General features: G+C 41.7%; 1 protein-coding gene across 1 annotated transcript; it reads left to right on the top strand.

Moving 5' to 3' along the window:
- Positions 1–8783: 8783 nt before the first annotated feature.
- Positions 8784–14284, top strand: LOC132210763 (osteoclast stimulatory transmembrane protein-like; the record flags this gene model as incomplete). The annotated part of the gene is made up of 2 exons (XM_059652895.1): positions 8784–9761; positions 13934–14284. Coding segments are annotated over 2 exons (1329 nt in total), but the record flags the coding sequence as incomplete, so codon positions are not given.
- Between the last annotated feature and the right edge of the window lie 3955 nt (positions 14285–18239).

The following is an 18239-nucleotide window of genomic DNA, read 5'->3' as shown; positions in this document are numbered from 1 at the left end:
GTACCTGGGACTTTGATGTTGTGGCCATTTCAGAGACATGGATAGAGCAGGGACAGGAATGGTTGCTGCAGGTTCCGGGATTTAGATGTTTCGGTAAGAACAGAGAAGATGGTAAAAGTGGGGAAGGTGTGGCATTGTTGGTCAAGGACAGTATTACAGTTGCAGAAAGGATGTTTGGGGACTCGTCAACTGAGGTAGTATGGGCTGAGGTTAGAAACAGGAAAGGAGCGGTCACCCTGTTAGGAGTTTTCTATAGGCCTCCGAATAGTTCCAGAGATGTAGAGGAAAGGATAGCAAAGATGATTCTCGATAGGAGTGAGAGAGACAGGGTAGTTGTCATGGGGGACTTCAACTTTCCAAATATTGACTGGGAACACTATAGTTCGAGTACTATAGATGGGTCAGTTTTTGTCCAGTGTGTGCAGGAGGGCTTCCTGACACAGTATGTGGATAGGCGAACAAGGGGCGAAGCCACGTTAGATTTGGTACTGGGTAATGAGCCTGGCCAGGTGTTAGGTTTGGAAGTAGGTGAGCACTTTGGGAAGAGCGATCACAATTCTGTTATGTTTACTTTAGTGATGGAAAGGGATAGGTGTATACCACTGGGCAAGAGTTACAGCTGGGGGAAAGGCAATTACGATGAGATTAGGCAAGATTTAGGGAGCATAGGATGGGGAAGGAAACTGCAGGGGATGGGCACATTAGAAATGTGGAGCTTATTCAAGGAAAAGCTCCTGTGTGTCCTAGATAAGTATGTACCTGTCAGGCAGGGAGGAAGCTGTAGAGTGCTGGAGCCGTGGTTTACGAAGGAGGTGGAATCTCTGGTCAAGAGGAAGAAGAAGGCTTATGTTAGGATGAGATGTGAAGGCTCAGTTAGGGCACTTGAGGGCTATGAGGTAGCCAGGAAAGACCTAAAGAGAGAGCTCAGAAGAGCCCGGAGGAGACATGAGAAGTTGTTGGCGGATAGGATGAGGGTAGACCCTAAGGCTTTCTATAGATATTTAAGGAATAAAAGAATGACAAAAGTAAGATTAGGCCAAATCAAGGATAGTAGCGGTAAGTTGTGTGTGGAGTCAGATGACATAGGGGAAGCACTAAATGAATATTTTTCAACAGTATTCACTCTAGAAAACGACAATGTTGTTGAGGAGAATACTGAGCTACTAGACTAGGTGGGATTGAGGTTCACAAGGAAGAGGTATTAGAAATCCTACAGAGGGTGAAGATAGATAAGTCCGCTGGGCCAGATGGGATTTATCCTAGGATCCTCTGGGAAGCCAGGGAGGAGATTGCCGAGCCTTTGGCATTGATCTTTAACTCGTCATTGTCTACAGGAATAGTGCCAGTCAACTGGAGGATAGCGCGTGTTGTTCCCCTGTTCAAGAAGGGGGGTAGAGACAACCCTGGTAATTATAGACCAGTGACCCTTACCTCAGTTGTTGGGAAAGTGTTGGAAAAGGTTGTAAGGGATAGGATTTATAATCATCTAGAAAAGAATAAATTGATTAGGGATAGTCAGCACGGTTTTGTGAAGGGTAGGTCATGCCTCACAAACCTTATTGAGTTCTTTGAGAAGGTGACCAAACAGGTAGATGAGAGTAAACCACTTGATGTGGTGTATATGGATTTCAGAAAGGCATTCGATAAGGTTCCCCACAGTAGGCTATTGTACAAAATGCAGAGGAATGGGATTGTGGGAGATATAGCAGTTTGGATCGGAAATTGGCTTGCTGAAAGAAGGCAGAGGGTGGTAGTTGATGGGAAATGTTCATCCTGAAGACCAGTTACTAGTGGTGTACCGCAAGGGTCGGTGTTGGGTCCACTGCTGTTTGTCATTTTTATAAATGACCTGGATGCGGGCGTAGAAGGATGGGTTCGTAAATTTGCAGACAACACTAAGGTGGGTGGAGTTGTGTATAGTGACGAAGGATGCTGTAGGTTGCAGGGAGACATAGATAAGCTGCAGAGCTGGGCTGAGAGGTGGCAAATGGAGTTTAATGCAGACAAGTGTGAGGTGATGCACTTTGGTAGGAGTAACCGGAAGGCAAAGTACTGGGCTAATGGTAAGATTCTTAGTAGTGTAGATGAGCAGAGAGATCTCGGTGTCCATGTACACAGATCCTTGAAAGTTGCCACCCAGGTTGACAGGGCTGTTAAGAAGGCATACAGTGTTTTAGCTTTTATTAATAGAGGGATCGAGTTCCGGAACCAAGAGGTTATGGTGAAGCTGTACAAAACTCTGTATTGTGTACAGTTCTGGTCACCGCATTATAAGAAGGATGTGGAAGCTTTGGAAAGGGTGCAGAGGAGATTTACTAGGATGTTGCCTGGTATGGAGGGAAGGTCTTACGAGGAAAGGCTGAGGGATTTGAGGCTGTTTTCATTAGAGAGAAGAAGGTTGAGAGGTGACTTAATTGAAACATATAAAATAATCAGAGGGTTAGGTAGGGTGGATAGGGAGAGCCTTTTTCCTAGGATGGTGACGGCGAGCACGAGGGGGCATAACTTTAAATTGAGGGGTGAAAGATATAGGACAGATGTCAGAGGTAGTTTCTTTACTCAGAGTAGTAAGGGAATGGAACGCTTTGCCTGCAACGGTAGTAGATTCGCCAACTTTAGGTACATTTAAGCCGTCATTGGATGAGCATATGGACGTACATGGAATAGTGTAGGTTAGATGTGCTTCAGATTGGTATGACAGGTCGGTTCAACATCGAGGGCCGCAGGGCCTGTACTGTGCTGTAATGTTCTATGTTCTAATTCACCGCAGAATGCAAATCTGTTTGAAAACTGGCATGCAAACTAATAGTTGCACCATCTCTACTAAAACCTTTAATGAAAATTTAAACCAAATGCAAAAATACATTTTGTTCCTGTATGAAATCTTGACCATTAGTCATTTCATCGGGGTTAAGATTGACGTTTATGCACTCACCCAGCCTATTATAGTACTTCTCTGATGAAACTTGCCATCAAAACCTTTTGCAAACTCATATCATTATAATTCAGCATGCCTCAAATAGTAGTGTTCATTGGCATCATTTCATTAGCAGGTATTTTTATCAATTAGATCAGCTATAATCAATTCAGGAACTAATCATAAAAATAATTGGAAATTTGGAGGGGTAGTAGAAACTGCTGATGCTGGAGCCTGAGGTAACAAGGTGGAGAGCTAGTCGAACACAGAAGGCCAGGCAGCATCAGACGTCAGCTTCCCTTCTCCTCTGATGCTGCCTGGCCTGCTGTGTTCAACCAGCTCTACACCCTGTAAATTCGGAGGTTTTGTTTTGTAAATTCAAGGCTGTGGTGATTGGAACAAGGTTGGCCATGTGGATCTCATTGATTGTGAGTTTCCTGCTTGAGGCTGTTAACCTTGTCCAATCAGGAAGCCCTGGCTGACAGATATAAACAGGAGTATCACAGATTCCACTCATTCTAGAAACTGGCTCTGAGATAGTTGGTCGGAGTTCATATACTGTGCATGTGCAAATAAAGGGTGACTTGGTGATTGGACACCAGCCTCCTAGGAGTTATTTCAAACATATTACTAAAATTAAACTGTGCTTATCAAAAATATAATAAAGGAGAAGCCACCATAGTCTAATATAGGGACACAGTATGATTCTAAGCTGTGTTACAGTTGCACTCTCATTAGACAGAGAGAGATAGGGACAAATGATGGTTGTTTTCACCTGAGGGCTTCCTTGAGAAGGTCACCTCAGCCAGTGCAAGAACTGAACACAGGCCATGAGACCCAGCCTGCATTACAAACCAGCCATCCAAGCTGAGTACATTTACAACTCATGAGCAGGACATTCAGCCTGTCACATCTGTGCTGGCTGTCTTCAAGAACAAGTCACCCAGTGTCACTTACACCACTGCCTTTCCCCAGAGTCCTGCAAACCTTTCCTTTCAGGTAATGATACAATTCTATTTGCTGTCCAGAGCCTGATCACAAATGTAGCTATTGTTTCTTTTTGTCAATCATTTTTAGGTTAGGGTCCTCTGCTGTTGATCCTGCCGTCAGTGGGAACTCTAATCTCTCAAGCTCCCTCATGGTTTTGTACATCTTGATCTCATCTTAACTTTCTGTCCTCCAAGAGAAACAGAAGTTTTTCAACAATCAATTTACATAACTGGACTTTCTCATCCTTGCGACAATTCTTGCAAGTCTTTTCTGCACCCTCTCCAATGTCTTCATAAACTTCTTAAAATATGGTGCTTGGAACTGAATGCAATGCTCTACCTGAGGTTGAACAAGTGTTTTCTACAAATTTAATATAACGTCTTTGCTTCTGTACTCAACGTCCGTATTCATAAAGTCCAAGATACCATTTCTTTCACTTTAACTTCAGCCTCTCCTGCTACCTTTGAAGATTTATGCACACATGCACCCACAGCCTTTTCCACCCCTTTTAGAATACACCCATACTTTATATCGCCTTAGCGAGTTGCATGCGACACTACAGCAAGAACTTGCTTTTTATAGTGTTTTTAAAGTAGTAAAATCCAATGGCATTTCATAGGCACACGATAAACAAAATTTTGCATCCAGCTACAAAACGAGGTATGAGAACAGGTCGCTGAAAGCCTGGTTACTTTCAGACAGCATCTTGTTTGAGGAGAGAAAAGTAGAGAAGCAAAGATGTCCCGTGCTTAATGCCAGACTGGTTTTTTCCAAGTGATAGTTTATGATCTCAAAACTTGTCTCCTGAGGTGAACTTTGAGGTATGCTATTGCAGGGTGCAGAAGGTAGATTTGCCAAACATGTAAGAGTTCAGTACTTTGCAATAGTTTTTGTAATTTACATAATTATCTTTGAAATTGATAAGCACAAATTTCTTCCATTTGTTTATTCCTCAGTTTCTGTGATCTAATTCCATATATGTTGACAAAATCAACAGTACTGTTTTCAAAGAAAGAGGAAACAATGAGTTGTCAAAATAATCAAAGTATTATGTAAGTGGGGAAGCTGTGAAGTCCCCTTAGGTTGGTATCTGTGCCAAACTGTGTGCATGATTGTTGCGCTTGAAGGGAGGAGCATAGGCTTGGGGAACACTCTAAAACAGACTCCTGTTCCTTTTCCACACATTGACTGATTTGGAAATTGTAATAACTACATGACTGCTAACATTTACATCTGAAGTGACAACACAGGACAAGAAACAACATCACTTTGCTGGCAAAAACATGCACAAGTAAGTAAATTCTATTGGTTTTCTTGGTGTATCATTTTTCATTCTAAACAAAAGGGTGAATGTTTTTGTTGTAGTCATCACCATTCAAAAAAAGAGCTTTTGCGCCATTTACTTATTCCACCAGGTCAGCCTGAGACAGATGCCATCTGAGATAGGACATGATGAGGTAACTCCAAATAGGACGCTTCTAAGGGTGGTGCAAAATTAGCAGGGCTCCAGCTACTGATCATTATAAGGTTGCGGCAGTGAATTTGAGTCAGAAAGAGGATTCTGATGCTTTTCATATTGGAACAGATGGATGCCATTTATTCTCTTTGCTCAAATATGAAGCTTAAAGAATTGAATGAGAAACCAAAGTATATACTCTATTGCACCATTTCAACTCACCGCCACTCCTCTCCTGGACTCTAATTCGTAAACTCCATAATTATTGCAACCCTCCTCTCCAGAATCTGCAGGCAGAAGATTAAAGTTGGCAAGCCACAGTGAGGATGGAATGATTTCACTATTACAAATAACACCCGCGTATACCGCGCACGCCCCCCCCCACCCACCAACCCACCCCCCACCCACAAAGCAAACCTCTATTACTCATTTTGTTCTTTTTAAAATAGGTTGTCAAATAGTGAGTTGTACCGTGTTGGTGGCCACGTGGGTAAAGTGTCTGTCCCAGCACGAAGTTATATTAATCAAAAAGCCCCAGATTCAACTCCTGCTTTGATGCTGAACTAAAGGTAAAGTCACCACCGTCTTACCAGGCCATATGGCTGATCTCTCATGAGACAGAGAAAGGCATAGAGACAGAGAGAGAGATAAATGACTAGTGGTGGTTTAACTGAGGGTCACTATGCCTTAATACATTTTGTTCCAGTATGAAATCTTGGCCATTAGTCATTTCATCGGGGTTAAGATTGACGTTTATGCACTCACCCAGCCTATTATAGTACTTCTCTGATGAAACTTGCCATCAAAACCTTTTGCAAACTCATATCATTATAATTCAGCATGCCTCAAATAGTGGTGTTCATTGGCATCATTTCATTAGCAGGTATTTTTATCAATTAGATCAGCTATAATCAATTCAGGAACTAATCATAAAAATAATTGGAAATTTGGAGGGGTAGTAGAAACTGCTGATGCTGGAGCCTGAGGTAACAAGGTGGAGAGCTAGTCGAACACAGCAGGCCAGGCAGTATCAGATGTCAGCTTCCCTTCTCCTCTGATGCTGCCTGGCCTGCTGTGTTCAACCAGCTCTACACCCTGTAAATTCGAAAGTTTTGTTTTGTAAATTCAAGGCTGTGGCGATTGGAACAAGGTTGGCCATGTGGATCTCATTGATTATGAGTTTCCTGCTTGAGGCTGTTAACCTTGTCCAATCAGGAAGCCCTGGCTGACAGATATAAACAGGAGTATCACAGATTCCACTCATTCTAGAAACTGGCTCTGAGATAGTTGGTCGGAGTTCATATACTGTGCATGTGCAAATAAAGGGTGACTTGGTGATGGGACACCAGCCTCCTAGGAGTTATTTCAAACATATTACTAAAATTAAACTGTGCTTATCAAAAATATAATAAAGGAGAAGCCACCATAGTCTAATATAGGGACACAGTATGATTCTAAGCTGTGTTACAGTTGCACTCTCATTAGACAGAGAGAGATAGGGACAAATGATGGTTGTTTTCACCTGAGGGCTTCCTTGAGAAGGTCACCTCAGCCAGTGCAAGAACTGAACACAGGCCATGAGACCCAGCCTGCATTACAAACCAGCCATCCAAGCTGAGTACATTTACAACTCATGAGCAGGACATTCAGCCTGTCACATCTGTGCTGGCTGTCTTCAAGAACAAGTCACCCAGTGTCACTTACACCACTGCCTTTCCCCAGAGTCCTGCAAACCTTTCCTTTCAGGTAATGATACAATTCTATTTGCTGTCCAGAGCCTGATCACAAATGTAGCTATTGTTTCTTTTTGTCAATCATTTTTAGGTTAGGGTCCTCTGCTGTTGATCCTGCCGTCAGTGGGACCTCTAATCTCTCAAGCTCCCTCATGGTTTTGCACATCCTAAATCTTGGGGAAGAGAAACCATTATCTCGGTACTTTGCACATGCAGCTCATCGTACCAGATCAGCTGCCAGACCAGGACCTCACTTGCTGGCCTGCCAATTCTAGTTTGTGGTTGTAGTTTGTGGTTTCAAACTCTAACAAGTCACACACAAGATCAAAGCTCCAAAGGCTGCTGCCACAATCAAATAATTCACTACTGTCCTGAAATCCCAAACTCTGCGTATTCTATAGAAATGTTCCAGATGGTTCGGGATATGCTAGTATGTGTGTCTCCTTGCAGGTAGCTTTCAGAAGAAATAAAATTCAAAGAAAATTCTTTCCTCAGTATGAAGCTAGTACTTTGAATAAAAACATTGCTTTCCTCTTTTAGTTGAATAAATTTTACTTCAATATATTTAGGCCTAGTACGAAGTAGACCAAAGCAGCAAACTCTAGAGCATACAACCTGAACCATCTGCCCGTTGGTAACCTGACAGGGAGGAAGTAACCCAGAATTTAACTAACAAGCCAGAGGGTATGACTTGAAACCCTACCAAGCTGTGAAATCGATTTTAACGTGTTGCCTGTTTCCTTCTTATCTCCACAGCCTATCAAAGAACAGTCGCTTAACTTTAATTACCATGAAAAATGGCTTCTGTCAATCTTCTGTGACCCTGAATATCAAAGCAAGAACAGCAAAATGAGATTGTTAGTAATACTTGATTTGGTGGCAAGCACTCTCCTCTGACTCACAAAATTGTGACATGCCTGTAAACAGATGTAACAGGACAGAGATTTTCTCTGTTGTGACGGTGCTGTGCCGTGGATAAGGTATTCAAGCAATGCTAACGTACTGCAGACCATGAGTTCTGTGCTGCAATCTGCACAGCGTCACCTCCTTGGAGCAAAGGAAGAGGAAGTAGGCAAGCTTTCGTCACTCTAGCATGGTCAAACTTTAGTTGCCCAATCTTATTAAATGGTATAATATTTTTTACAAGGAGTACTCTCTTGCACCTGTTTTTTTTATGCTCCTGCGTTGACCTGTTTCCAAAAAGGCAGTGATGTTTTTTTTCTTTAGAGAGACAGAGTCAGAGAAAGCAGAAACTTCCGTCAAAGGGTCACTAGTCGCAAAATGTTAACTTAGTTGTCCTCACGACAGATATTTCCAAACCTGCTGAGTTTGTCCAACACTGTTTTGGTTTCCGCATCCACAGATCATTTTATTCTGTTTTTTTTAATGAATTTCACTTTGCCAGATTAGTACGGCCTTGGCAAACTTTTCATTGCACCAATCAGTTTGACTTTCATCACCCTAATTCAGGCAGAAATTTCTGGTTGTCTAATTAGGGTCACGCTTAGTCTGAATCTGCTTTTCTGAGTACATGTTGCAATGGAATTTCCAATTTAAATAATTCACTGGCTAAAGATTAATTTATTTCCCCTGCAGATACTGTAATACGGAGAACCTCATTTCCCATGCGAGCAAATGGGCTCAGAAAGCAAAGGAATTGATGCGGTTTGCCTGGGCTTCTTTCTCTAAACCCACTCCAGATGACTGGAGAGAACTACTTGTCCTCTTTCTGTTATGTTCCAGTATATGCGCAATCACTGGTGCACTGTTGCATAACTGGTTGTTTTCATCTCTAAAATATGGATCATTGGCATCCAATGTAATAACCTGCATATTCACAGGTGCCATGATACTGCTTCTGTTCCTGGTCCATCCTGTACGTTGTGTGTTCACGATGGTGATCCCCACATTAGGCACTAAACAAGGTCGTGATTTGCTCATCTCCACATGCTTCATGCTTGTTGCAATCAACATAATCCCCAACATGCTGGGCAATATCAAGATGATTCTCCAAGTGCTACAGTGCGTTACTCTGACCTCAACGCAGAGCCTTGTGAACTCGACACTCATTATAAAGCAGATTAAAACATTAATGGATGCAGATATAGCCAAGCTCTTCAAAAAAATCTCTGAGAGCAATGTCATCACAACTTCAAACGCAGAATGGCATGTTAAATCAGACATCAATACATCAGCAATCAAGAACCATCTACATATCGTTGGCAATGAAATCCAAAGCAATATTTCTACAATTCAGACCATATTTGATGAGACAACTTTGAATATCAACAGAGTACTAGCTGGCTTTGTTTTCTTCTATCTGTCTCTAAAATCAGCTTGGTACCTCAAGGGATATCTGACAGATCTGCAGTTCGACAATGTATATATAACTGGCAGGCTGGCTCAGCTCATGCAGACAGACAAGGCAAAACTTGTCCAACGTTGTCGCACCTCAAGTAGAAAGCTAATCCGATCCACAGGGTTGAAGATGTCTTCGGACGAGGCAGCCAGATGTGTAAAGCAACTTGTGATTTGTACAGCATTTCTAGCCTTGTCTGCAACTTTCATTGCAGCAGATTTCATTGTCCACAACCTGACCTCAAACTTCTTGCTTCGGATTGCTGGTCTTCCACCTGTACCAATAACTTTGGAGTTTAAGTTCAATGTAAGTATGACCTCTTCTGAATTCTGTTTTCCTCCAGGAGACAAAATGAAACTTTGGTTGACATTCACATCAATAATGCAATTAAAAGATAAATAAATTTAGTATTGGGATTAATTTCTAGAGGGGTAGAAATGGAATGCAATGAACTAATGTCAAACATGACAGATCATACTTGGGAGTCAGGTGTAAATAGTCCTGCACTCCATTGTAAAAATGAGATGGATACAATAGAAAATGTGAGTTACTGTTGTAGAACAGGCACACTATTCAGATTCAGAAAGAGATTTACTAGAATGGCTCGACTACTGTTCTAATAATTGATTGTCCGATGAGGAAAGATCACATAGATGAAAGAATTTGCCGCTGATCTCATTCAAACTAATAAAAGTCTTACCAGAAGTGGGCAGGGTAGTTACAAAACAATGTTTGCCTTGACTGAGGTTTGTAAAACCAGGGGACACAGCCTCACAAGAAACGCCAGGGCCATTTAGGACTGAGTTGAGAAGGAATTTCTTAATTCAGACGGTGGTGAATCTTTGACATTCTCGACCCCAGAGGGCTTAGGTGGCTCAAATTAGGATTGATATGTTTCAATGCAATAAAATGATTGAAAGATAGTGCAGGGAGAATGGTGTTTCAGTAGAAGATCAGCCACAATCTTATTTTGTAAACTTTATTCTCTCATGGGACCTGTGTGTTGCTGGCTGGCCAACACTTATTGCCTGTCCCTAGCTGCCATTGAGAAGGTGGTGGTGAGCTGCTGTCTTCAACGACCACAATCCATGTGCTGTACATCGACTCATGATGCCCTTAGGGACAGAATTCCAGGAATATGACCCACAGACAATGAAGGTTGATCGATATATTTCCAAGCCAGGATTGTGAGTGACTTGAAGGGGAACTTTCAGGCGGTGGTGTTCCCATGTGTGCGGTGCTCTTATCATTCTAGTTGGAAGTGGTATGAGTTTGGAAAAGTATTGTCTGAGGATCTTTGTTGAATTTCTGCAGTGCATCTTGTAGATAGCACACAGTGCTGCTACTGAGTGTCCGTGAGAGAGGGGATGTGGTGCAATCAAGAGGGCTGTTTTGTCCTCGTTGGTGTCAAGCTTCGTAGCTGTTTTTGGAGCAGCACTTATTCAGGTAAATGAGGATTATTCTACCATACTGCTGACTTGTGCCTTGTACATGGTGGACAGGCTTTGGACAATCAGGTGGCCAGTTAATCATTGCAAATATTTTGCCTCTGAACTGCTCTTGTAGAGAATGTGTTTATGCCATACAGTCACAGACTCATAGAGATGTCCAACATGGAAACCAACCTTTCATCCACTGAGCGTTCACCACTTCCTCTAGCAGCTCATTCCACATGCTCACCAACCTCTGCATGAAAATGTTGGCCATTAGGTCCCTTTTAAATCTTTCCCCTGTCACCTTAAACCTGTGCCCTCTCGCACTGGGCTCTCCCTGGTGAGTCCAGTTGAGTTTCTGGTCAATGGTAACATGTGGGAAATTGATGGTGAAGACTTCGGTGATGGTAACACCATTGAACATCAATGTGCAATGATTAGATTGACTCCTATGCAAGATGGTCATTGCCTGGCATTTGTGTGGCGTGAGTGTTGTTTGTCACTTGTCAGTGTAAGCCTGGATATTGCCTGTAACACGTTGCATTTGAACATGGACTGCTTCAATATGTGAAGAGTTAAGAATGGTGCAATCATCGGCAAACAGCCCAACTTCTCACCTTATGATGGAGAGAAGGTCATTGAACCATGGTTGATCTCCTTGTTTGATGATCAAGATAGACTAAGGCATATGCCTGCAAGAGGTTGCAGATTGTGCTGGTGTATAATTCTACTGCTGATGGCCCACAGTGCCTCTCGGATGCCCAGTCTTCTGTATCATTTAGCACAGTGATAGTGCCATGCAAAACGATGGACAGTATTCTTAATCTGAAAGTAGGACTTTGTCTCCACAAGGACTGCTCGGTGGTCACTCTGACCAATGCATCTGCAGCCAGCAGATTGGTAAGTATGTCTGAGGGATCAAAACTGGCCAGACCACAGAGTGGTGTTTCATTATACTTCATCTCAAAAATTGGCCCAATCATTTTCTATTGAAATTCTTGCTAGCCATTGTCCTATCAGTAAAGTTGATGTTCCTAAACACTTTGAGACCTCTGATGATTGTGAAACATGCAGAATAAACACAGATCTTTCATTTACACTGTGCTGCTAGGATTGTCTTTGTTATATTGATGAGAGAGATTCCACTTGGAGCAGACTTTACCATGCTGTGGAAATGCCCTTTTATAGGAGCCAAGAATTTTATAACATGGGAAAATACAAGTTCAGATTTTCAACATTAATGGAAACATGCTACACATGGCAGAATTAGATTGAAATCCTAAGTCCCAAACCCACATTTCACACTTACACTGGGATGAAATTGCAGGGGGCGGACCGTGAGTTCATGCACACTCAGTTCATGCAGGCTGCTGCCTATTTAAATGAAATCAGTTCCGGAATACTGCATTTCTGGAACCTAGAGTGTGGAGACCAGGCTAGAGCAACTCTCTTCTCTATATGTTTCTTTTGGATAGCCCAGGGTGCCCCTTTGCACAGCTAAATTACCCCTATGCATGTGGTCCCAGATCACATTGGGGTCATGGTACAGGTATCCTTTAAGGGTGGAGGTCAGGGATCCTTTCTAGTGGTGGACATAGCAGACAGCCTTTGGTGATGTGAGGTACCCTTTTGGATTGATCATGTGAAGAAGATTGTGCACAAAGGGTATGTTGTTGCACTTCTACTTCTGTGTCTCCCCCTTAGATTCTTTGTGTATTCCTCCCCTGATCATTCTGACACTATCCTGCAGAAGAAAATATGTTGACTATTTCAAACAGTTATGACCATTTGTAAAATCAAACTTTTCATCTCCCAGCAAGCTCCCTCTGAGTTTGGGACTGCAACTTGGAAAGGAGCTATCTGAATTACTGCTGTTATGTAAGATAGAAGGGTTTTGTTACGGACCAATACAGGGGTAACTTCAAAGAAGCAATAAATAATAGTATTGAATAAAACTTTTAATGACTAGGAGTTATTGTCAACACCTAGTTGCTTAATACAAGATCTGACAGTTGCCACATGAATCCATTGGTTTAATACGTACAATTGTGAAGAAGTAAAATTGCTCAAGAAAACAAGTGATTCATTTCAAAACTTGATCACTGATTCTTCCCCAAACCTTGCTCAAACAAGCTGCTGAATAGCAAAGACATGGAGGCTATAGGCAGACTTCTAATTATTTTCATTTGTACTTCATAAGAGTGTCTTAAAGTATGAAAATTCAGGGAATCAAAGGTTATACCCCTCGACTGCTGATTATCCACATAACTATAAAGGATAGCCACTGGCATGATGGAATGAATGGCCTCATTCTACGATTCAATGAGCTGGGAGTGAGTGACAGTTGTAATGTATCCAAGAGATGCAGATGGTTTAACAAGTGGACTGTGGCTAGCTGGGATTGAGGTTAGTTGTGGAAGCTATGCTGACTGTGTTTCAGATGAACAATCATCTTCTTTCTGGTTCCACATTTTTGTTTGGGAAGTGACTAATGCTCAGCTCGTCTGGGACAGCACATTCTTGAGGCAAAGAATCAAGCAGATCACTTCTAATATCAGATCCATTGCTAGGCACACCAACTTTCTCAGGGGTCTTAAAACAAGAATTAAGTCTTCTCCTTCCATATTAAAGTCCATTACAGCTAATTTTAGGATGTATGGTTCAGCACTCAGCAACATGAAACATATTTAGCTATTAGCAATTTATCAGGCGTTTGTTGGAAGTCTGGTCTACATTATTACCAAATAGGGTATGTTACAAACAGTTTTGAAATGAGGATGGTGCACATCTTCAAGGAAGCCACACTGCCTACAATATATGTTATTCAAATTACGTCTGCAGAGTCACGATTTACAGAATTACAGTTAAAGCCAAAAATAATTATTCCTTCTCTATTGTTATACAGATATGAGTTTAGTACCACAATTGATTGCAAAATACCATAATATGAGTAGCTTGGGATGAACATGGCATTAAAATTTTCTTTCTACATTTATATTTTTCTGTAATGAGGCAGAACTTTAAAAATGAATTGGTCTTTTTCAGGTAGATATGGTGATTCCACAGGTTCTCATCACTTCTTTAATAAGCCAAACAGCAAATTTTTCCTGGGATTTCACCTTTGTTTCTGATGCTTGCATGTTGCAGCCATCTCCCCCTAACATCAAGGTCATCTGTTTTGTCTGCCTGCTCTACGTTGTTGCTTATGTAACAGTGTTTTTGGAAGCCTATGCTTTGCGTGTACGAAGAAAAATTTCGGCAGCCTTCTTTGAGCATCGAGAAGTCGAAAGAATCAACTATCTGCACCAAAAAATTCTGACAGACTCAGAACATCAATTTGAAAATAAGATCGCTGTCTTTACTGTGTCAAAACAATGCAATGTGACCTTTAAATAGTAATGCAAAACTACTGCTGGCCTACATCTTGAGGTATATATTCAAAAATCACAGGAGTAAAAATTAAATTTGAAAATTCGATCTGAATATTGATACCACTATCAGGCTAATGATACGTCATTGTTGCATCAGTCACATCCAATACCCTACAGTATTAAAGATCATAGGAACTGCAGATGCTGGAGAATCTGAGATAACAAGGTGTAGACCTGGATGAACGCAGCAGGCCAAGCAGCATCAGAGAAGCAGAAAGGCTGATGTTTCGGGCCTAGACCCTTCTTCTGTACACCCTATAGTATTATGTTGTTTGAAACGCTGTTAATTGTAGTATACTGCAGAGCATGGTACATAATTGTCATGGAAGGATCATGCACATTATACAGTCTGATTTGGTGGTATTCACAGCATTAAATTATATATAGAGCATGGAGGAGCTGTCACAAAATTATTTTAATTACATCAGGTGGCATCCCGAAAAACAGCTAATAAACTTACCACAAATTCACCTTTCAAGGATGCAAACAAATTATTACTTTTTCACTCCACATTATTCCACTGCTGGTCATTATGAATTGGACTGACCACCTGAAGAATCATGGGATTTCTGGAGAGTCCCAGAAATGGTCCCATCGCACCAAAATTTAGTTCCCCTTTCTAATAATCTAAAAGAATCCCACATCCCATCAAAGGGAACATCCCATCAGGGTGTCAAAATAAGCAGTTAACAAGAGACCTCACTGAGCTCACTCCTTACAGCCAGACATTGATAATGTGATGTCTCAAATTTATTTAACATCCACAGTTAGATAACTGTAGAATTCCCATGAGTCTCTCCCTGATTCTGAAAGGCAACTAAGAGTAGCCTGCAAAATGTGACAATAGAATAATTATAACCAACATTATTCAATGCTGAACTGCTATGGGTCTATGATTCATTGCTTCACTGGTACTATGCTTTCTATTTTTATGAGTGCTAAATTATTTTAATGTATGTCACATGTTCAAAGTTCAAAGAAAATTCAGCAAATGCCACAACTGATTTCAGTGCCATTGTCTTTACATTACATAAAGTCTGAAATAACAACACAAAACCTAAAGCTGGCTGACAAAAGGAATTGGACAATATTCTAGTATTAAATACTCGGTAATAGGCAGGTGTGAGGTTATCCATTTTGGATTGATCAGGCTACTTACTTGATGATATGAAGTTACAAACAGTGGATGTCCAAAGAGAATCTGACCTAGTCCCATTTTCCACCATTTGGTCCATATCAGTCTAAGTGCTTCCTATTCAAATACCCATCCAAATGCCCTTTAAATGTTGTAATTGTAAGCACCCCACCCCCCACCACTTCCTCTGGCAGCTCATCCATACACGCACATGAAAAGTTACTCCATTTTTCAAGTCTTTTGCATGTCACCTAAAACCATTAAACTGCAGTTTTGGACACCCCCAGCCTAGTAAAAAACCTTGGCAATTCACCTTATCCATGTCCTTTATGATTTTCTAAACCTCTATAAGGTCACCACTCAGTCTCCAATGCTCCAGGGAAAATAGCCCCAGCCAATCCAGCCTCTCCTCCCTGCTCAAATCCTCCAGGCCCAGCAACATCCTTGTAAATCTTTTCTGCACATTATGAAGTTTAACAACATTATAAAGAAGGTTGACCAGAAATGTACACAATATTTTAAAATTAGTCTCACCAATGTCCTGCACAGCCACAACCTGACATCTCAACTTTTACACTCAATGTTCTGACCAATGAAGGGAAGCGTACCAAACACCTTTTTCACCACCCTTTCCAACTACAACTCCACATTCAAGGAACTATGCACCTGCACCCCTTAGTCTTTTTGTTCAGCAACCCTCTCCAGGACCCTACATTTAACTGTATAAGTCCTGGCCTGGTTTGCCTTACCAAAATGCAACACCCCATATTTATTTAAATTAAACTCCATCTGCCACTCCTTGGCCCATTTGTTCATCTGATTAAAGTCCCGTTGTACTCTGAGATAATGCTCTTCACTGTCCACGACACCACCTATTTTGGTGTCATCTGCAAACTTACTAACCATGCCTCCTCCAAATTCACATCCAAATCCTTTATATAAATGGCAAAAAACAGTGGACCCAGCACTGGTCCTTGCGGCACAGCACTGGTCACAAGCCTCCAGTCCGAAAAGAAACCATCTACCGCCACCCTCTATCTCCTATCTTTAAGCCGATTTTGTATCCAATTGGCAAGCTCCCCCAGGATCCAGTGCGATCTAACCTTAGTAACCAGCCTACCATTCAGAACCTTATCAAATGATTTGCTGAACTCCATCTAGACATTGTGTACTGCTCTGCCTTCACCATTCTTCTTTGTCATCTCAACAGTGGTTCACTCTATGAGCCACTTGGACAGACGGCTTTGCCTATTATGTGACTGGATCCTTGACTGGTCTCTGTGCAGCTCCCCAAATGACTTACTACAAATCACTGGATTGGTCATACTGGACAATGACAATCTGTGGCACACTTCCTGGATGACACAGAAATGTTTCTCTGACTGTGACTGTTACAAGTGACCTACTGATGTGCCCAAGCCCCTGCACTGATGACAGACATTGCTCTTGACTTACCAAGCTGAACTGAAGGATGTCTCCCCAGACCTGACTGAGGATTATTCCCCTTAGACTATAAAATATGACCATTTTGTTAAAGGACCTCTGTTTTTCCACATGCTGGCACATGGTACAGATTGGCATAGCATGGTACCATACAGCAATATGTCCATTCCTCTTGACCAACATGCCTGGTATTGTGACTGCGCTAAAAAGCAGAACCAGACAGAGTTTGTGTGAGAGTTTATGCTCTGGCTGAGGGAGAGAAGCACAAAAGCTCAAGACAAGGCAGGGATATTATAAGCATCCGAGCAGGAGCTAAGTGACCAAGTGTTGAGACAGCAAGTGAGATCCCTAAGATGGGTAAATGTTCCTGTACATAGATTTTCCAGGCAGCAGCATTCCAATGAGAGGTGTCAGTCCACTCCAAAGTGCAGCACCGAACTGCAAAACCGTACATTAAGTAGACTGGAGATGTACCAGGAGGATACACTGGGGCTGGTAGGTGCCCAATGTATGTGAATGAAGGTAGGTGCCAGTCTTTGGAGCATGCCCTGAGATTTTTGTGACTGATGTCCATGATGGAGGGCCGGGGAGCATCTGTGAGCTGGAATTGCCAGGTACATGCTCAACGTTTCATGCTGGGAACATTTTTTGCCATCTAGAGTCTATCCAATGGATGGGAGAATGATGCAAGATGAACTAATAATGCCATGTTAATCCATGCAAATGGAGTAAATGGGCCTCACATTGCTAACTAATAAGATCCTCATCACATCGTTAAACATACAGTTGGAGAATTGGACATTTTGCTGTCAACATTGAGAATCTCATTACTGACAATCTCATCTGATTTTCAAACTTTTGTGCCAATACCCATATTGTTCAGAGACTGGGAAGATTCCACCTATTATTTTGAAACACACACCACGAGTTAATTAAAAACCAAAAGAACTGTGGACGCTGGAAATCAAAAACAAACATAGAAATTGCTGGAAAAGCTCAGCAAGTCTGGCAGCATCTGTGGAGAGAAATCAGAGTTCAACATTTCGGGTCCAGTCACCCTTCCTTAGACTCCACAAGTTAACTTAAGTTATCTGATGTAATCTGCAATGTTCGCATTTTCTTCTGTTTGGTTTTACTTGGTAATAAACTCAATGCACAATTTTAACCCAGGATGTACAGTCGTGAAATGTTATTTATCTGATTGCAGTTTGAAGTGGAAGATGTCAGCATTGGTAATCTATAGTTGTGAGTATGTATCCCATCAGGATGAGGGCTAACTGTTTGCACTGATGTATGCTGTTCCAAATCAATTGGGGTAAAAAGATCACGTTTTGCTTCAGAA

The sequence above is a fragment of the Stegostoma tigrinum genome, chromosome 19 (genome assembly GCF_030684315.1).
Source record: "Stegostoma tigrinum isolate sSteTig4 chromosome 19, sSteTig4.hap1, whole genome shotgun sequence".
In the NCBI taxonomy this organism is placed as follows: domain Eukaryota; kingdom Metazoa; phylum Chordata; class Chondrichthyes; order Orectolobiformes; family Stegostomatidae; genus Stegostoma; species Stegostoma tigrinum.
Note: the sequence above shows the minus strand (reverse complement) of the source record. Positions and strands in the feature narration are given on the sequence as shown.